At 50.0% G+C, this 21,827-nt stretch overlaps 1 protein-coding gene across 1 annotated transcript in view; it reads right to left on the bottom strand.

Annotated features, from left to right (window-relative positions):
- The window catches only part of TPCN1 (two pore segment channel 1), a 64,273-nt gene extending 42,800 nt beyond the window's left edge, over positions 1-21,473 (bottom strand). Inside the window, exons 1-2 of the mRNA XM_007170881.3 lie at positions 21,290-21,473; positions 18,586-18,822 (exon numbers count right to left, since the gene is read on the bottom strand). Coding sequence (XP_007170943.2) covers positions 18,586-18,697 — 112 coding nt within the window. The 5' untranslated portion in view covers positions 18,698-18,822; positions 21,290-21,473. The remainder of the gene's footprint in view (positions 1-18,585; positions 18,823-21,289) is intronic.
- Between the last annotated feature and the right edge of the window lie 354 nt (positions 21,474-21,827).

Consider the following 21,827-nt stretch of genomic DNA (forward strand, 5'->3'; position numbering starts at 1 on the left):
TGCTTTGCATGCGGCCTCTGAAACGAGCCTGTGGGGAACCCGAGACCTCCGTGCGCTGCAGCACAGCGTGCAGCCGCATCCTGGTGGCACTGGGTAAACAGAAACAGTTTCCACGTGCCGGCTGTAAAGCGGAGCCAGGGGGGAGAGGGCGAGAACGGGTAGGTGACGAGGGCTTCTGTGACCCTCCCCCCCATCCAGCGAGCGCAGGGTCCACGGGGGCTGGGTGAAATCACTGCGGCCTTCCTCTGGGGCCTGGGCAAGAGGTTGCTTTGGATAAAAGGCATATGAGCTCCTCGTGGGAGGTAGTTCTGATCGGAAAGACTGCAAGGCAGTGACTGTTCTTGGGCAGGTTTATACTGAGGACCCCACCCCATTCAATCCTCCCTCCTTCTCATTCTCTTACACATACACGACCTTATGCATTCACACACACACACACACACACATCCCGCACATCCTCTTCAAGACAAAACGTAGCCCTGAACACCCCAGTTCGCTCCCAGCTGTGCCCCTCCCAGCCCTTGGTTCACGATCTTGATCCCCAGAGCCTCAGTTTCTCCATCCACTAACCGGGACTGGTGCCAACTGTGCACCTGGGCATCTGAGAAACAAATGCGAATACCCACAAAGCACTTGGGGCCCTCATGACACCGATGCCCACCAGAATGACAACGAGCAATCACCCAACCGTTTGCCAGTTGTCGCTGAGAGCCCCACTCCATGGGAAAAAGCTTGAAGGGGAGAGGAAAATAAACCAGAGTGACGCTGATACGTTTTCCAGGCACGGCGTCGCCGCCCTGCTTCTGTGCCGGCTGGCTCTTTAAAGGCCCCTAGATAAAAATCAGGCAAAAGACACTACACCGAAAGAAAGCAGAGCGCACATTTCCTTCTGCTCGAGACTTCTCTGCTGATGACTGATTGCAAGATGGCCTGGGAGGTAGACCCGTGTCATCAACCCACGTTAGGAAAGGCTGTAAACCCAGGCAGAACCCCGGGCAGATAGACTAACCTCCACAAAGGCGAGAGCTGGCGTGCAGCCCTCCCAGTTGAATCGCTGGCCTCAAGCCCAAAACCTGTCCTGCCAGAGGCTTAAGCCAGAGGAGGAAAGGAAAGATGAAAGGCTCACCCAGGCCGGTACTGGGTCAAGCACTGTTCTAGAAGGAGGAGCCCTGGTTTGGAAGTAGCCAGGATAACGCCCTGCGCCACCTCCAACTCTGTTTCTGGCCAGCTGACAGGGACATAAGTGGCCAAATCCAGAGGGATTCCCTGCAGATACACAAGGCCAGCCATGGAAGGGACTTGAACTGGGTAGAAAGTTGAGAGCAGCAGCTATAAACAGAGGAGATGTACGGAAAGTCAGGAGGGGTGAAGATCAGAAACAACAGACTCTTGGGAAGGGCCCGGAAAATAAGCATCTCTTGGTAATTTAGAGTAGCAACTGCTGTCCCAGGGGCCCACCCTCAAACTGGCCACATAGGGAACTCACACCCTGAGGTTGCAAATGTGACCTTGAGAGCAAGTCTCTAGTCTTAATAAATCATGCGGTTATTTGGGGGAGAAAAGGGGAGGGGAAAGTTTTTAAAAGGCTGACCTTCTAGATGCAAACAAATATGGTTTCATTTGAGGAGACATTTACTCAGCACCTATTGTATACCAGGCATTGGGTTCGGTGTTGGATTTGAAAAAGTAAAACCATGAACTTTGCCCTCACAGAGTTCACAATCAGGAGGCAAAAGAAGGGATGTGATTCTGGTGCATTAAAGGCACTTGTTAGTTACAACAGCCTAGAAAAGGATGTAATGACAACTACCGTCCACGGGGGCTGGAGGAAAGAGGCAGAGAGGGATTCAGGGGCGATATCCGTGCTGGCTTTAAAAGGATGAGGGATGAAAAGGTGTTCAAAAGGGGGATGGGGATGGGGTGAGGGGTACATTCCAGAAACAGGAAGGTCATGCATAAAGCACAGAGAAGCAAATAGCAGGCAATGTCTGGGAAACTGCAGAGGGTTCGGTAATTCTGAAGCCAGAGATAAGGCTGATGTGTGGGAATGAGAACAAGAATAACAGCTCACACTCAGTGCTTTACGTTTGTTAGTTCTTTTAAGTATAAAAAGCCCCATGAACTAGAGACTATTAATATCTCCAGTTTCCAGAAGGGGAAACTAAGGCCCAGAGAGGCTAAGTGATTTGCCCAAGGTCACAGAGCAAGAAAGGGGCCAGGCTGGGGTTTGAGCCCAGCAGCCTGACTCTTTTGTGAGGCAGGAGCAACGGGTGGCCTGTAAGCCATGTTAAGGAGACTGGACTTGAGCTGCTGGGTTTTACCAGCAGAGCAGCTGGACCAGGTGTGCCAATCGGAAATACGCAGGCCAGGAGGGCATTCTCGGTTATACCGTCATCCCATCTACATTCTGCACAGGCAAAAGGGCAAGGTCCTTTCCCTGGAGGAGCCATGGTGAGCTCATGTTCACAGAGCAGTTAACTTGCCAGGAGCCGCTGGGGTCATCTCCACTGTCTCACTGTCCTGACCACCCTGCACGTGAAGAACCATGTCTCGCCACTGCTACACAACCCACCACCACCCTCTGCCAAGGCACAGAGAGAAGAAGGGGTTTGCCAGATGCTGGCAGATAATTTCTTGGTGAGGCTGGAAATGATTTCCATCTTCTTTAGTCTGTGAATTACAAGCCTTGACTTGGAACTGTAGTTCCTGCTCCCGGGCCCCTGGGTTTTTTATGAAACAAAAGGCTTTTATTCCCACTAATAACTCATCACAAAGTATTTATTGAGCACCTAACCATGTGCAAAAGGGCATCGGATGCTTTGAGAAAACATTTGTAAACACTACATCCATCTCAAAGGCCTACTTTTCACATACACACACACACACAGAAAAACATGCAAACTCCACTCTGTTTACCCAGTGAAGAGTGCAGCACCTGTGTGAACATCTGTCCTGTATTCACTTGGAAGCACTGGAGATGCTAATTGTGAAACGCACAGGGATGGGGACGGGAGCAGTACAACAGCAAATGGAGACAAAGGCATTTTTCACTGCACACTGGCGCTCCCTGGGCCTCTGCAGGGGGGTCAGCGGATAAGTGGTGCTCAGAGGAACAAGTGTGGCTATGAGACTCGTTCTCCAGGTGGGCTACTGATCAGAGGTCTACACTAGCCCCTACCTGGGAGCGCCTGGGGGACTGACTGGACCCGGCTCCCATGAACACTGGCCGTAGCCCGGCATCTGGATCTCCTGTGAGCTGGTGGCTATACTCAGAAGAGCAGCAACAAGGGGTGAGATGGCCGGGAGGCACAGGTCCCTTGGGGGAGTGACATGTCAGGAGGAAGTCTACAGGAAGGTTCCCTTTCTGTCGAGTGGGGAAGAGAGCGCAAAAGAGGCATTGTGAATAAAGAAAAATACAATGGAAACCAAAAAGCCATCCTAAAGGGTGGGCAGGAGGTGGGGCTACTTCAGTTGAATTGTCTCTGCAATGCACCTGGATGGTCAAGGAAATTAACATATGGTTCCCCCATTTGCCACCACGGCATCCCTAAGAAAATCCAAAGCCCAACTAACATTCCTTAAGAGGAAGAATTTAATAAAAGGAAGGGCAAGCTCAAGTCCTCAACCCAGAGAGTCCTTAGATTATCTACTCAGAGGCTCAAGAAAGGGCGTCATTGCTACTTTGTTGAAAATGAAACCATGATACTTTACTATTAGTTAGAGTTTCCACTTACTGAGGTGGTACCGGGAGATGTTATATGGAATTTCCCGTTTAATCTTTATATCAACCCTGAATGGAGATGTTCTTCTCCCCGTTTTACAGATGAAGAAAGTGAAACTCAGGGAGAAACCGAAGCTTAGCTCCTCCTTCAAGTTTGCACAGCTGCTGAGAGATGACACTGGAAATTCAACCCCATCCTTTGCTATAGACCAAGAGACTCTGAAGAAATGTCAGAACACACTACATCATCAGCATGTATGATCACTCGCCCGACACACACACATTTCTAACAACCTGAGGATTCTCCCAAGCTATCCCCGTCTCCAGACTTGGGAGCCCCTGCCCACCCTGGGACAGTGTCTGAGCTCCAAAAGGAAACAGCACGAAACATGCAGCAAAAGCAAACAGGTCAACTGGCCTGAAGGCTGAGCAGGCTCTGCAGCTGAGAAAGTCTCAGCCCCATCGAGGTGAACAGACAGGCTCCAGGGTGCGCAGTAAAAACCGCCATTCACAGCAAAAAGGCAGGCCAGCCAAGTGCGAACAGCCTAGCCGGCAAGAAGAGGGGACCCTGGGGTGCCACAAAGAAAAGGCGTCACGCTTGTCGACGACCACCCACAAGTGAAAGCCCACGCATCCGGCAGCCTGGAGTGGCTCCAAGCCTTTAGCCAGCGCCGAGCACAGTCACTCTGCCCGAGCTGATTTCCAGCAAGAGCTCAAAGAATAAGAAAAAACAGATAAATAAAATCCCAGTCTAACAAAAAGAGAGATTAACAAGAGGGAGAGGTGGCCTACGAGTGGCGGGGTGGTGGAGGGGCGAGCTCAGATGTGAGGGAAGGTGGGACCACACCACCCCGGGCTGACACGGCAATTATGAGACGTGTGGACCCCGGAGAAGACCAAAGACATCCCCAAAGTAGGCTGCTCCTAGGGGAAGCAGGGGCCAGGCCCCGCCCGGACTATTTCTGACCTGATCACACGTGAACGAGTCTCCTGGTCACCCCAGATGGTTCCAGGGGCTGGTTAAGCTGTGACAAGCAGAGTCACTTGGGGCCCTGGGTGTTTTGGGAACCTAGTGACGCACTCCCAGATATGTTACTTCATGGGAGTCTGTTATTAAGTGCCCTGGCTGTGTGCAGAAAAGATGTGGTCCGTGACTCTGCAAAAACTTGTGCTCCCAGAAACAGGCACATCAGGACCCAAAACAATAGCACCTGCCCAGGCACAAAGCAAACCCTGATTCAGCACATGAGACATTAATCAAATCTGTCACATGCAGGTGCTAGGGAGCAAGCGGGCCTCCGCGCAGTGTGTTCAGAGGATGCGAGGGTGCAGAAGTGCAGCCGCTACCCTAACCGGTTAGGGACGGTTAGGGAAGCCTCCATGGAAACAGAGGACAAGATCTTCGGCTGAAGAAATATGAAGTGGGGATAGATCAGAAGCAAGAGACGGCAGCCCACGGGAAGGTTTGGTAGTGAAAGCGGTTCAAATGAAAAAAACTGGAGATTATGTGACTGTTAAATAAATGAGATGATACGGGACTTCCCTGGCAGTCCAGCGGTTAAGGCTCCGTGCTCCCAATGCAGGGGGCACGGGTTCGATCCCTGGTCGGGGAACTAAGATCTCGCACGCCGCGCGGCACAGCCAAAAAATAAATAAATAAATGAGATGGTATGAACAGCCCTATGTTTAAGACTTTTGCTTATTGGTTCTGATTTCTGGGAGGGGTAGTGAAAGAATGAAGGCCCATTAGCCAAGGGTATAACTGAGGTGGAATTTCTCATGGCCTGGAAAGTGCTGGGGCCACTGCCACGTGGATGGGGGCCAGGCTGGGAGGGTGGATCAGAGGCTTTGGCATTCAAGGTCTTCATTTTCATTTGATCCAAGAACGTGGCCTAACCCTCACCAAGTGAACGGGTCTGAGTTTATGGTTTCCTTATCTATACTCTGAAGTTAATGAAAGCTTCAAAGCCACTAGAGCTTGGATGGAGAAATGTTCCCTCTGGGCGAGGCCTGAAAACAGAGGTGGCAGGTCTGCGATCCAAGAGCAAGAGGGACCCACAAAGCTGCCTTCCCCAGGGGTGGGCTGGGCACACAGCAGCCCACCAACACTGACGATGAACGAGGCCCACTGCTCCACTGTCTGCCTATGCAGGTCACTTCCCTCCCTACCCCTCGACTTGCACATCTGAAAAATGGGGATAAATACTGTTACTTCACAAGGGCTCGTAGGAGCAACCGCTTATGTTAACATGACTGTACACAGTGTTTCCAACTGCAATCAGTTGTAAGAGTGCTTGCTGCCTCCAATGAGAGAGTAGCAAGAATGGCTCTGGGGAAGACTTCTACTTTAAGGTAGCATAAAGGATGCTCTGATTTGTAGCTCCTGGATTCACTGTTGGGCCAGGGTGCAGGGGTGGAGCCCACAGAGCACTCATGGGAGATATTTGCTAGTGTTGTTCCAAATGCAGGCTGAAGTCACCAAACGTTCACCTAGGAGACTCCCCAAACATAATTGAGTCTTCCAGGGAAAAACAAAGCCCCTAAATCATGCCTTTAAAAAAAAAAAAAGATGCTGCTACCGTATCATGCGTTTGCTTGTGCTATAGCTAACATACACAGGGAAAGAGATCTAAAAAAAAAATATTTTTAATTTGTCATCCAAACACCCCAGTTGTAATCCAAGATGACAATTCCTCAGTCCATGGAGAGTTGTTATGAGAACAGAATTCAACCCTCCTTTTCTCCACTGAATGGAAATACCAGCCATCCGGGAATTATCATGAAAGAGGATAGAGAGAGTTAGATCTAGGCTTCCTGGCTGAGCAGATTGAGAACTTCCTGATCAACTCTCCAGCAGGATGGATTGTTTAGAGGGCTGTGTCAGTGCACTGGAACAAAGCAGAAACTTACCTGCTGGATACACTTAGAAGCCGTGCCTTTTTAAAGCGGGAGAATAGGTCCTTTCTGATCCTAAGAGCTTGGCAGCAGAGCATATTCACTCCAATCTCTGCTTTTCTTTCACTAATTACTTTCTCCTTGCCAGATACAGCTCCTGACGTTACTAATCTGAGGCACACCCTCCTACACATATATCCCAAGCCAGGCGAACTCACGAAAGGACTCACGGGTTCCATATTGTCCAGATGTTTCCTGAGTGCCTAGGGTGAGGCAAGAACTGCACTGAGCTTCAAGAGACAGAAAGAAAGAGAGAAAGCTGCCCAGTCTGGGACTTCCCTGGTGGCGCAGTGGTTAAGAATCCGTCTGCCAATGGAGCGGACACCAGTTCGATCCCTGGTCCGGGAAGATCCCACATGCTGCGGAGCAACTAAGCCCGTGCACCACAACTACTGAGCCTACGCTCTAGAGCCCACGAGCCACAACTACTGAGTCCGCATGCCACAACTACTGAGCTTGCGCTCTAGAGCCCGTGCTCCCAACAAGAGAAGCCACCACAATGAGAAGCCCACTCGCTGCAACTAGAGAAAGCCCATGTGCAGCAACAAGGACCCAACACAGCCAAAAATAAATAAAAAATAAAATTAATTAATTTTTTAAAAAAAGAGGCCCAGTCTGACTCCTGCCACTATAGGACATGCTGGGAGTTTCCTCTCCACCCACCTCCCAATCTCCAGAGCAAAATGCCATCCTTATTCAGGACTGACCCACCCCAGGGTCTCTAAGGCAGGACTCTAAGGTCTATCACGGTGGATAGAGACGGCCTCCGGAGTTGGAAAGAAGTCAGCTGGAAGAAACGTTCTCATCACATCACTTTCTGGTTATTCCACCAACTCTAAACTGCTGTCTGGGGAATTCCCTGGTGGTCCAGTAGTTAGGACTCGGCACTTTCACTGCCACCGGCCCGGGGTTGAGCCCTGGTAGGGGAACTAAGATCCCGCAAGATGCGTGGCACGGCCAAAAATTTAAAAAAATTTTTTGGAGGAAAAAAATAATAAATAAAATGCTGTCAGCATTCCAGGCTCTCCATAAAATAGGTCTACCTGCTCTGACCCCTCTCCTAATGAAAATGGCTAACATCCACCCAGTGTTCCTTCTGCTATAAGCCAGGCAATGTGCCTGTTTGAGGTATGCTGTCTTGGTTCAACCTTGGGACAGCCCTCTAAGGTAGTACTGGTATTAGTTTCCTTTTACGGATGAGGAAACCGAAGCTAAGAGACGTTATGTCAAGCACCCAAGGTCCCACGGCAGCAAATGGCAGGGCTAGACTCAAACTCGTCGTGTGCTCTGAACCACGCCCCAGACCCCATCTGCCCCAGCGCTCTCATCTCTGGCCTACATGGGGAGGCTCGTACCCCCTCTTTCCCTCTGCCCAGGCATTCGGTCCTGTCCCCAGCATCTCCAACTCCCACCCGTGCCTAAAACTCCACCTGGGACTTCCCTGGTGGCGCAGTGGTTAAGAATCTGCCTGCCAATGCAGGGGACATGGGTTCGAGCCCTGGTCCAGGAAGATCCCACATGCCGCGGAGCAGCTAAGCCCGTGTGCCTCAAGCACTGAGCCTGCACTCTAGAGCCCGCGAGCCACAACTACTGAGCCCACGTGCTGCAGCTACTGAAGCCCACGTGCCTAGAGCCCGTGCTCCGCAACAAGAGAAGCCACCGCAATAAAAGTCCGCTCAAAGCAACTAGAGAAAGCCCGTGCGCAGCAACGAGGACCCCATGTAGCCAAAAAAAAAAACAAAACTCCACCTGCCCATAGGCTGATCTACTCCCTCAGTTGAGCCTTCATCGTCTTTTGTGTTCTCAACTCCTGCCACGGTGCCGTCCTATCAGAATTTACTGCCAGGGCTACAAACTCAAATGCCTGCAGGCATCAGGCAGGTAGCAAATGTGGGAAGCTGGGGTGTGTGAGACGGCAGGTGCTGAGCCCTTGTGCTGTGAACAAGCATAATACCTGCTTAAAATACCATTCAGGCCGAACAAAACAGGTCCCATCATGTGCCTAGGCCACCCCCCTGCCACCTGGTCTTGCCACCCATTTCCAACCACTCTTTGCAGGGCAGCCTAAGTGAATTTGCAGACGCTCCCCTGAAATGTGACCGTGTCACTCCCCTGCTTAAAGCACTCTGGGACTTCTGCATCACCCCCAGGATGAAGTCCCACTCCTCAGCACAGCCCTGGAGGTGGAGAGCCACCCCAAGATCTGGATCCAATCTCTCCTCCCCGCCCACCAGTCAAAGCGCCAACCACACGCACCCGTCCACTCCGACTCTTCTACACCTCTGCTCCCCTGCTCCTTTCCCTGAGATGGTCTTTCACCTCCAGCTTCCACTTCCTGCTTCCTGTTCGTCTGCTCTTTAAACACTGAGCACAATCAAGCTTAATCTCTCTAAAGTCTTTCCTGATGTGCTCCCTCCCCAGATCAAGCAGACTGACTCCATCTCCTGCCCCAATATTTCACCTCCTTGGGAAAGCGCTTCCACCTCCCCTGCCCATCCTTACTCTCTCCTCCTCTAAATCCATCCACGGTTACAATAAAAGCCACAAAAGTAGCACATCATATACTCGCCTGTCTTATTGCCAACCAGACCATAAATCCTTCACGAGCCATAACTAGATCTGCTACATTTCTGTGACCTCCGCAACAGCTGTTCTAAGCTCTGAAGAAATCCATGCTGGCCAGTTGAAAAACTCTACTTAGCTTTTCAGTTGACAAGATGACAACGATTCAAGAAAAAAAAAGAATTAGAAGACGACTAGTTATTAAACTATTACTTAGTTTTAAACTTCTAATGCCCACTTGACTCTTTATTACACATCTCAAAGTCAAAGCCAAAAAAAAAAAAAAGAGTCCCATGATCAAATAGCTAAGAAAAGAGAAGAGGGACTTCCCTGGTGGTCCAGTGGTAAAGAATCCACCTGCCAACGCAGGGGACGTGGGTTCGATCCCTGGTCAGGGAACTGAGATCCCACATGCCGCGGGGCAACTAAGCCCGCGCGCCACAACTACGGAGCTTGCACGCCTCAACGAGAGAGCCTGCGTGTCGCAACGAAGAGCCCATGTGCCGCAACTAAGACCTGACAAAGCCATGAATAAATAAATAAATAATAAAATAAATCTTTAAAAAAAAAGAGAAGACAGTCGTAAAGTTGGATGCAGATAAGAAAGAAGGAGCAAAGGGAACTCCCGCAGAGAGAGTATCAGGTGAATTGCAACCCAGAGGAAGCAAGGAATAAACAGGAAAGATGAAGGGGATCCCGGGAGATGCGCCCACCTGCTCTGTCCTCCCACCTCACCTGCCCGGCCTGGCTCGACCAGGGATCGAACCCACGCCCCCTGCGGTGGAAGCACGGAGTCTTAACCCGCTGGACCGCCAGGGAAGTCCCGAAATCTGGTCTCTCTTTAGGTGAAGCACGCAGAGGCAGAGACAAGTTCCCCCAGCCAGTTCTGAATCTCATGGAACGGCATCCAAAGGTGAAGAACCTCTCCGAGGCCATGGAGAGCACGTCCGTTGGTTCTGTACTGTTTCCTTCTTTTGAAGGAGTTCGTTCTGAACAGAAAACAAAGGCTGAACGGGTAGGTTCTATGTCGTAAAGTAGCAGCCGCTGACTAGATTTTACTCAGCTGGCTGTTTGAGAAATGTGAGACGGTTGCTGATATCTAAAAGTCAGAAGGCTTCCGATGAAAAGCGTAGGTTTTGATTTTTCTGGAAACACTGGAAAATGTAGTCACAAGCAGCCCGTGAGCCTACATGGTAACGGATGGCCAGAGGGAAGTATCAGCCAGCCCACCAGACAGCACGTGCGCCCCCCAGCGTGTCCCAGGCCCCCCCGGGCCCAGGGCAGTCACGTGCTCAGGCACTTCCTACAAGGTCACTTCGGCTGAACCACAGCCTCACAAGTGCTTTGAGTAGAGAAAGAGCCATACGTTTTTATGAGTAGATAAGTACCTCCAACAAAAAGCAAACACAGCAAAGGGGGTCACCAGTGCAAAAGGCAACCCCAGCACTGATGGCCTGAATCAGTTCTCCTGTCCAGGGATACCCTCCAGGCAAGTGATGATAGGGGGTCACCTGCCCCTGGGAACCAGTGACTGCGGGGGATGGCCCTCCTCGGCCACCCCAGCTGGCCTTTTGAGCCTCGTGTCCTGCTCCAAGGCTGGTCCTCCTTTGCCCTTCCTTTCCCAAATCTTGACTCCTATGAGTTCCCATTTTCAGCCCAAACTGTCTTGTTCCAGCCACCATGATGTAAAATTTAGCCAAATGCCTGTGCATTAGAAAAGGGCATACACTGAGGAGAAAGCTGCATGAAGTCGTGGCTGTCCTTTGTGGTCTGTTGTTTTTTCACTTGCCCGTCTTTTCTAGTTTCTCAGTGATGACCGGATACCACGTGTACAATGAAATCCCTGTAAGTTTTGCTGTTTTTATAACACGAAAGGGAGTTCCAGGTATGGAGCTCCAATTGAGAATAACATGCCTTGCAGGAAATAAAAGTTTAACTGAAAAAAAAAGAGATGAAGGTAAAGATATCGTAGAAACCAACTTCCTTTTGGAAAAGAAACTCTGGCCTAAAGTTCTACCTCTTTCACAAAGCTTTACTTCCTGGAGTGCAGCACATCAGCTCAGAACCTGAGTTCCCGAATCAGAAGACCTGGGTTCCAATGCTGCGGCCAACACTACCTGGCTGTGTGACCCTGGATAAGTTTCAACCTCTCAGAGTGTCAGTTTCCTCTTCCGTCAGATGCAGATGCTGAACCGACCGCACAGATCCGCTAGGAGGACCCAATGACTGAGATGGCACATGTAAAGTGCTTTCAGACACTGCCTGGCACGTGATAGGGGCTCAATACCCATGAGCCATTATTATTTTTTTTTTTTTTTTTTTTTTTTTTTTGACTGCATTGAGTCTTCGTTGCTGCAGGCAGGCTTTCTCTAGTTGTGACGAGCGGGGACTACTCTTGGTTGCGGTGCGTGGGCTTCTCATTGCGGTGGCTCTCTTATTGTAGAGCACGGGCTCTAGGCGCCCAGACTTCAGCAGTTGTGGCTCATGGGCTCTAGAGCGCAGGCTCAGTAGTTGTGGCACACAGGCTTAGTTGCTCCGCGGCATGTGGAATCTTCCCGGACCAGGGATCGAACCTATGTCCCCTGCACTGGCAGGTGGATTCTCAACCACTGCACCACCAGGGAAGTCCCGAGCCATTATTTTTATTGTGAATGACCTTACTCAGCTTGGACTGATGGGGAGAGAAGGGAGAGTCAGGAAATGTCCAAATCAGGGAAGTCACCCAGCAAAGGGAGTCCTGTGGACTCCCTGAGCATGAAGGTGGGATGGGGGTGGTCTTGGGACCAATGTCCCTCCCGTGGGCTTGATCGCTTGGTGCCTCCTCTGGGTTTCCTTCCAGGGCCAGCGTGCTGTGATCCGCAAGGCAGCCCCGGGGGTGGGCACTGCAGCCAGGGGCCGTCAGAGCCCTCCCACGTTCCCTCCCCGACTCGGAGGCTGAGAAGTTGAGTGTTCTGCCTCACGAAGCACTCCTGGAGCAAACGGGAACTTGGACCCCCTAAGGCAATGGGTAAACAGCAGTTTGGCAGCTGCTCCAGCCTGCACCCAGCTGCCACAACTGCCATTTTGACACGGTAGCTTTCGGCATGCGGAGGGGAGAGATGGCATTTCACGGCGGGGGCCCTGAGGCAACAGAGAGGATCCCCCCCATGAAGACTCGGAGGGTGGAGGAAGTGAAAGGCTTCAAGTGTGGGTTACAAGGCTGGAACCCAGCAGGCCGGATGCTTGCTCATTTTAACTGGTGCCTCCGCCGGCCTGGTGATACAGGCATTCTGCCTTGGCGAGGCCCTAGGAAAGCCAGGGCACCAACTCCGGCGGAGTCAAATGCCCAGGCTCCCTGGGAAGCTGTGAAAGTCTAACTGCTGTTCGGTCTCCAGTTGCCACGCTGCTTTTGCTTCCCAGCTCGGCGGTGACCACCTGCTGTGCCAGGAGTGGGCCAAAAAAGGATTCAGATCTTGGCCTGGGTTCAGCAGCCCCGCTCAGGCACTATGATCTTCCAAAGAAGAACCTAGTCTCTGGTCATGACAATAACGCCTGTGAATGGCTGAGCACTTACCATGGGCATCACACACGTGATCTCACTAAATCCCCACGATAACTCTACTGGAAGATACTATCATGATCCCACCCTACAGATGAGGAGGCTGAGGCTTAGAGATGCTAAGTTCCATACTCAGCTAGGATTGGAAGCCTGCAGCTTGACTCCAGACCCCGAACGCTTAACCATTCCACCACCCAGGGTATCACCAGTGACAAAAGCTACCCAAGTCCTTGGGCTTTATGTATCGTTTGGCAAGTATGCTGGGGAAGCTTGGTCAGAGAAGGAACAACAGACACAGATTTCTGTGATGGAGCACCTACCTTGGGGTTGGTCACCCCTGGGAATACAGCCCCACTGCTCTATCCCAGCTCGTGTTGGCTACATCTGCCCTGAGGCCAACAGCTCTGGCCCACCTTGACTGAGACAGGTGCCAGCTGGCTCTGCCTGCAGGAAAACTCTGGAAAAGGAGCCAGCGTGCCTGCCATGTGTTGGCCCCTGCAAATGGGCAGTGGCCCTCCACCTTGTACTGAGTCCCAGGTTAACTCCTGATGATACATTAGGCATCGGGGCAAAGGAGGGAGAGGGGGTCCTCTGCTCTATCACCTTAGGCCTTATCCCTGCATGGCCTGTCACCAGAAAGCCATGAACCACCAGCACCAAGGTAGTGCATGAGACAAAGTGCCCTGCTCAAGCCTCAGCCACCGCCTTGCCCACAATCCTTTTATCACCCAGAAGAGGCCGATAGTACAGGCCCATCTTAGGCAGCTGTTGGGTTTAAAGGCAGTGAGAAGGCAAAAGCTGAGTGTGAACAGAATTCCCCTGGAAAATCCCTCGTATTGCTCACAACGTTCAGGCTCTATGGTCTAGAGATGGTCCAGACCGCTGACTGATGCGCAATGCAGACAGCGGGCTATCTCTAAACTGCACTGTCAAACGCCAACCCCACTGACTATTTTCAAGGTTATTCCTAATTCCATGCTTTAAATACCTTTGCTCATACCTGCCTCCTTTATCAACCTGACATCCCTGCCTGTGAGTCATACATTAGCATTTCAGCAGCTACTCTTATAGCCCAGAGATGTCTGAGTCCTGGATAAAATCCATCCTTTCCCATATAAGGAAAAAAAAAATCCAAACCCTCCAGTTTCCTTTAGGGATAATTCCCTAGCATTGATCATCCCTAGCATAGGGTCAAAGGGCACAGGCGGCACAGCCAGATTCCTGGGGACCGCATCTAAGGAAAGGGCAGGAGTGTTATGGGCTGAATTGTGTCCCCCTAAAATTTCTATGTTGAAGTCCCAACCCCCAGGGCCTCAGAATGTGACTGTATTCAGAGACAGAGCCTTTAAAGAGGTAATTAAGGTAAAATGAGGTCATATGGGTGAGCCCTAATCCAATAGGACTGTTATCTTTATAAGAGATTAGGACACAGACACACAAGCTGAGGACACAGTGAGAAGGCAACTGTCCAAGAGCCAAGGAGAGAGGCCTAAGACAAACCAACCCTGCTGACATCTTGATCTTGGACTTCCAGCCTCCAGAACTGTGAGACAATACATTTCCATTGCTGAAGTACCCCCCCCCCGCCCCCTTCTGTGGAATTTTGTCATGGCAGCCCGAGCACACTAAGACAGGGAGTGTGTGGTACATAGCCAGAGGAAGGCACCAGTGACAGCTGCTGGGTCAGGGCGGAGGCCCAGGCTCAATCAAGGCACACACCCTCAGAGAGCTGGCTTAGTTCTCAGTGGCGGTCGTGCCCACATAGCTGCCAATTCTGCTGAAGCCCTCTGTCTACATTCTTTTTTCGTTTTTTTAAATTGGAACTTGTATGTTTTATTTATAAAAATGATAACAGAAACTTTCTTACTTTTTAAAGACTATTAAGTACCCTGCATTTAGTTTTCTTTAGAGAAATGCTATTTTTCAAGGATTTTGTTTTTATAAAAACTTTTTTTCTCTTCCCTTCTGTCTGCATACTGCCAACGTCTTAACACCTCAAGGGTTTCTATCAGCCACAGACCGGGGGGGCAACGATGGCAGCCCCCAGGACAATCAGCTGTGCTGGGAGTGATGAGACTCCAACCACGGGTGAACAGAGGCAGGAGGGGCTGCCGCCCACCTCTGACGGGGCCCTCAGACAGTCCCTCCCATGAGCTACCAGGCCTCAGAGGCCCAACTAGGTTTATTTGGACCATGACTTGTTGAGTGCCTGCATACGGTAGGCATCAAGCTAGGTGATGCACAGATGAAAGAACACGTGGGGCCTTGGAGGTGATCAGATGGTTAAAGAAGTCATTTCCGCACAGTAAGTAGCCGTAATAATGGAAGCCTAGACCAGATACCAAAGCAGAAAAGGGTGAGTAATTAGCCCCATCGGGAATAGGAGGTTCAGTGAAGGCTTCAAAGAGATGGGATTATCAGCAGGATTGTCAAGACAGAACTGAAGCGCATGAGTAAACAAGAGCCTGGGGAAAGCATGCCAGACAGTTACCAGCAAGGCAGAGAGGTTTAAGAATGTACTGGGGATTCAGAGAACTAGAATTGTGGGTTAAAGCAGGAAATGGGACTGGTCAGGCAAGAAGGCACTAGAACACACATATGCTGGCTAAGGAGCTCGGCCGTCATCCTGTAAGGGACAGGAAGGTCCTGGGGTCGGCGAGCTGGGGAAATTACAGGCAGACCTCAGAGATATTGCGGGTCCAGTTCCAGACCACTGCGATCAAATGAATATTGCAATAAAGTGAGTCACATGAAGTTTTTGGTTTCCCAGTGCATATAAAAGTTATGTCTACACTATACTGTAGTCTATTAAGTGTGTAATAATAGCATTATGCTAAAAAACAATGCACACATCTTAATGAAAAAATACTTTGTTGCTAAAAAATGCTAACCATGGGACTTCCCTGGTGGCGTAGTGGTTAAGAATCTGCCTGCCAATGCAGGGGACACGGGTTCGAGCCCTGGTCTGGGAAGATCCCACATGCCACGGAGCAACTAAGCCCGTGCGCCACAACTACTGAGCCTGCGCTCTAGAGCCCGCGAGCCACAACTACTGAAGCCCACGCACCACAACTACTGAAGCCCGCGCATGCCTAGAGCCCGTGCTCTGCAACAAGAGAAGCCACCGCAATGAGAAGCCCATGCACCGCAATGAAGAGTAGCCCCCGCTCACCGCAACTAGAGGAAGCCCGCGCGCAGCAACGAAGACCCAACGCAGCCAAAAGTAAATAAATAAAATAAATAAATTTATAAAAAAAAAAAAAATGCTAACCATCGTCTGAGCCTTCAGTGAATCGTAATCTTTTTGCTAGTAGAGGGTTTGAAATATTGCAAGAATTACCAAAATGTGACACCGAGACAGGAAGTGAGCAAATGCTGTTGGGAAAACTGGTGCTGAGAGACTTGTTTGATGCAGGGTTGCCACAAACCTTCGATTTGTAAAAAACGCAGTATCTGTGAAGTGCAGTAAAACAAGGTACACCCATACCAGGTCAGATTTGTGTTTTAGACGGACTGCTCAGAGAAGCGGGCAGGGGGGACCTTGGGAAGAAAGTCAAGGCCAAAATCCAAGCATGAAATAACAAAGGCCCATACGGAGGAGATGGAGCAGGCAGGCCTCCTCTGAAATCTCTCCTTTCCTCTAAGAGGCACTACTGTTATTCCTAGCCAGGCTTGGTGGGTTATAGCCATTAGTTCTTAGAGATTTTAGCAAATATCACAGGAAGAGGATGAGATAGGAAACTGAGGCACTAGTGTACTTCGCAGAAAGCACAGTTTCCCTGGACCCCATCAGTTGTTTATTTTGTTTTTCTTAAACGAACTAAAATGAGCCACCGACTTCGCCAAAAAATGAATGGCCTTACTAGCGGCCTATCCAAGGTTAGTTTTATTGTCTACTTGGCCTATTTCCCTATCATCAAGCACCGTCACCGTTTCAAAACCTGATCTTGACGAAGAACTAGGCTGCTCTTCCCACTTTGATCCTTCAGGAGAGCTGGACAGCCTGTCATCAACTCTGATACTGTGGGAGGACTTAAAAGTGGCACCCACGACAATGATCAGGAGTCCAATTTAGAACCTTGAGCCTGGCTATTTCCAGAATGATCCATACCCTCTGCATGTCAACCACCCTCCCTCCAGTCCATTCCCTCACTGGCGATGGACTTAACCGCTCCCCTCACTAGGGGGTATCCTGCTCTGAAGCTGAGACAATGTCACATTCATTTACATCCCTTTCCCCAAAGCACCTTACATGGTGGCATTAGAGGGAAGATCAGAGAGACACTGCTGCTTGCTAGCTGTGTGACCTTGGACAAGTTACTTAACCTCTCTGAGGCTTTGCTTCCCCAGTAAATATGGATAATGACAGTAACTCCACCTTGAGGTTATATGATGAAATAATATATGTAAATGCTAAGGACCAGCACTCACACTCATTAAGGGCTTGTGAAGAAGGAAAAGGAGAGGGAGGAGGGGGGGAGGAGGAAAAAGGGAAGAAGAGGAGGGGAAGGAACTTTGGGGTCAGTCCTGGGTTCAAATCTCTGCTCAACCGCTTGCTTGGCTGTGTGACATCAGGCGAGTTCCTTAACCTCTCTGACTCACAGTTTTCTCCTCCGTAAAATAGGGATAATACTGTCTACCTTGCAAAAAGGATCTTAGTTAGGATAACAGGTAAGAAAGAGCCTGACACTTAGCTTGCCAACTCTAGGGTATTTAAGAAGTGGGCCTGAAATCACAGCCACTGATTTCTTGGTCCTGAATGGCACTTAGGGAAAAATCTGGTCTACTTTCTAACCTTCCTCGATCGCCCAGCTCTGCCACTCTGGATGGGTGAACACGCTAAAGCAAAGAGAGGCCAGTTTAGAGGGAGGCAGGCCTCCCACTGCACTCCCATCCACGGGAACAACGCTGTCCTTCACCACTTCCAAGGGGAGGCTGTTAAGCTCCCTGCAAGCCAACTGTGTTCTCTCTGGACAAAGGAGATGGGAGAGCCAGGCTTATCTTTCCCTGGACCCGAGCAATACCGCTGGCTCAGCAGTATGGTTTGTGGGTAGAATTTCCATCTGCTAAGGAGACCCTAAAGCACTAGCCCCTGACATCTTAGGACCCTCCGTAAAAGGCAAGTTATTTTAAGCCTCTCTTGGACCCAAGGTCTGAGCAAACGAAGCAAATGGCTTCGGGACAAGAAAGGTTTTTAAGGCCTCTCATTCTGCCAGAAACACACTTAAAATCTAAAAAATTTAAAGCTCACAACCTCTCGTGGGTTCACTTTGTGCTGCTGGGTTTTGGTTTAGAGGAAGACAAAGCAAAACCCCAAACCCTCAAATCAATGGATCACGACAAATGCTTGCCCGCTTCCACCCTGTCCTGGGCAGTACAGGGACTGAGTGCCAGTGGGGAGAAGCAGTCAACTCCACTTTCCTGCCAAAGATCAGGCAGACAGAGGCCAGTGTTGAAATCTGTTTCTTTTTTTAACAAGGAATGGGGCAGGGAAGCTAGCCAAGGAGCAGGTTTGCCTGAGGTCCCCACCAAGCATCCATGAACAAAACCAGGATACCACAGGTGCAAGAGAGGAGAGGCGCTGAGGGAAGCAGGGCAGGCTAGTCCCGGAAAGCACCCTTAAATTGAGAGTGCAGGATTAGGACCCCACAGGATTAGTCTCCCAGTAGTTTCTGTGTCAGAACTTGGGAGTCAAACATCGGGTCAGGCATTCAGGTACATGCATCTACCATCAGACCACCAAGCCCACAACTCACCCCCTGAAACAGAAAAGCTGCACCCCCTCCCCCAGCCCACCCTACCATCTTACTTCTGCTGGGCAGATCCTCTTGGCCCAGGCCGTTGGAGGGAACCAGTGGGGTGCTGCCACCTTCATCCAAGGTCAGGATGAGGGGAACGTCGTCATCTAAACTCACGGCCATGTTCTCCTCTCCTACAGCCCTCAGGATGTGATGTCCAGAGCTTTAAATAGTCTCTGCTTTGAGCTCCAGTTCAAAGCCACTGGCCCAGAGGTTCTTCTCAGAAACTTCTCCATCAGTGGCATCTTCTAGGGTTTGGGGGATTAAAAAAAAAAAAGGACAATTATCAAAATACAACCACTACTAATGAAAATGTTCTGGAATTAGATAGTGGTGATGGCTGCATAACCTTACAAATATACTAAAAACCACAGAATGGTACCCTTTAACATGTAAGATGATGGATCTTATAGTAATGTGAATTATATTTCAATAAAAAAGAGTATTGCAGTATAATAGCACTAAAATTCTGTGCAAGATTAAATACTGAAAAGTTAAGGGTAATTATGTTTGGAGATTGGGATTATGGCTAATATGTTCCCCCTCTACCCTTCTTAACCCTTGTTTGTGTGTGAGTTTCATAGAGGTTTTAAAGACTTAAAAATATATATATATACAACCATTCAAATAATAGTAGTTAATACTCAGTGAGCGCTTACTATATGCTGGGGCTCTTCTAGCAATTTTTAAGTAAAGCTGATTGAAACTTCGTAATAGATAAGTAGGATTATTATCCCCCATTACAGAGGGGGGTGCTTTAGGCTCAGAGAAGTTAAGTAACTTACTTGTCCAAGAACCCACAGCTGGAAAGCCAAGCTTTGAACTACACAATCTGACTCCAGACCTGTGCTCCCAGCCACCATACTACAATTCCTCCATGTCCCAGCCCTGGTATTTAGGTAGCACTTAGCTCCAATGACCTATAAAGAGTTAGTGTGCCAGGTCATCTAGATTTGCCCATATCACTCTTATTATTCTCCTAGATTTAGGTATTTGGGGAGGAAGGGGAAGAGACTAGAATATTTTTTTAAGTGATGTCCGGAATCACACAGCAAAAACGCTCATTCTGAACTCCCAATTCAAAACGGTCAGAACTAGCCTGTTACAGTTCCTATTTATAAACATTCCCATTTCCGCTGAGGAGGACCAAAAGAAAAGCAAACACTCAGCAGATCTAACAGCAGACCTTTGAACTTGAAAACAGCAGCAGGTTCCTTCCTCAAACTGCCGTATTCTGGTCTCAATCAAGTTTGCCTCCAAACTAACCCACTGAATGGCAACCCATCAATTTACTTCCTTCAGGAATCACCAGGACAATCCAGGGCAGGCCCCTGTGCGTCAATATCTTCTTAAAATTAGGCAGTAAAAGTGAGCACCATTCTTTGCTGCTAAGCCTGTAGTGCTCTGCCCAGCAAACTTCCTGCGAGATTTTTTTTTTAAGTTTCCTCCAGATCTGGGGATTAATTTCACTTTTAAATCTCAGTAGTGGGAAGACAGAAAAGGAAATTCCAAATGAGATGTTACCATTTGGCTGTCTTAAGCATTATATGTTTTATTTTTTTTCTTTTTGGCTTAACTTTTTATCACAGATATTTTCAAACACGCTCAAACGTAGAGAGAATATATAAATGAACTTCCTTGTGTTGATCACTCAGCTTTGACAATTATTAACATCTTGTCATTCTCTCCCATATTTATTTTGAAGGCTGGAGAATCTATTAACTTTCTCAACTCATCAAGAAGAACTTTTTTAATTGTATCATTGTTATCAAAATAGCTACTGGTTTTTATTTTAACTGTATAATATATGACTGGTTGCTTGCAATGCATGCATTAGTTCTGTGGCTCTCAGCCGGGGTGATTCCCCCGCCACACACACACATTAGCAATGTATGGAGACATTTCTGATTGTCACAAGTAGGGGATAATAGTAGGTAGAGGCCAGGGATGCCCGGAAACATCCTACCATACACAGGTGAGACCCACCACAACATAGAAATATGTGGCTCAAAATGTGAATAGTGCTGCTGTTAGGAAATCTTACTTAGCTAATGTCCCCACTTCACAGATGAGGAAACTGAGGCTTAGCAGGGTTAACTTAAACTACTTCTTGTAAATAAACAGCAGGGAAGTGATAGAGTCCATATTGCAACCCAGTCTGGGTTTGCATATTGCAGTCTGAATTCAGGGACCCTCCCCACTTAACCATTACCCTTCATCTCTTCCCAGAGGGTCCCCTCATCTGAATTCAAACCCATTATTTCACAGAGAGGAAAAAGTGAGGCCCAGAGGAGAGAAGGGACTTGCCCAGGGTCACAGTGTTTCTCCCTCTGTTGAGGAGCCAGAAGGGAAGGGTCACCCCTAGGGACATGTCCTAGGGAAAGAAGGCAGGCAGGCTCTTACGGGGTGGGTCGCCTGAGGGCGCCAGGGAGACAAGCAGACGAGGGAGGAGGGTAACGAAGAGGAGTGCGGGCTCCTGCTCCACGTGCTCGTCTTTGCGCCCCTTCTCCCCGCCCCGGGCTTCCCCGGGCGATCCCCACGCTGGGGTCCCCGCGACCAGGGCTGGAGGGAGAGAAAAGCGGCGATGACTTCCCCGCAGCTCCTCTTGGCCCTACCTGCCCGCCTCCCACGTTCCAATGCCCTCATTCCGAGCCCCCTGACCCTTGACCCCTGCCCTCTCCATCAGGCCAACCCTCACACCCCTTGAATTCTTACATGCGCCGCCCCAGCAACCCGGACCGCGCGCCGGGATCCGCACCGCGCAGCCCAGCCCTCCGGCGCCGCCGCCAAAGCCACGAGCCCGGAGCTGTTGCAGCTGCAGCAGCCGCCGCAGCCACCGCCACTTCAGCCGCTGCCACCACGGCAGCTGCGCCAGCTCTCCCATCCACCGCCTACTGTTCCTTCCACCCCACCGGCCCCGCCCCATTTTCCTTCACCGCTGCCTATTGGCTACCTCGGCTGTTATGGTGAGCTCTGATTGGTCAAGTCTTACGTCCTTCCCCAGTTCTTGCCTGCTGCTAATGCAGGACTCCCTGCCTGCCTCCTTGAGAAGGGGCGGGACGAAGAAGCTCCGCCCCTTTCCCTTCCGTTTCTCCCCGCCTTACTCGGTCAGCCCAACCCAGAGGGAGGCCCGAGTCTTCCAATTGGTGGAGGGTTAGAGAGATGGTGCTCCTGATTGGTCAGTCCTCAAGGAGGTGGAACGAACTGAGCAGAATAAGGAATTTAATGGTGAAGAAGAAAGTCAATCAGACGC

Source organism: Balaenoptera acutorostrata, chromosome 13 (assembly GCF_949987535.1).
Source record: "Balaenoptera acutorostrata chromosome 13, mBalAcu1.1, whole genome shotgun sequence".
NCBI lineage: Eukaryota > Metazoa > Chordata > Mammalia > Artiodactyla > Balaenopteridae > Balaenoptera > Balaenoptera acutorostrata.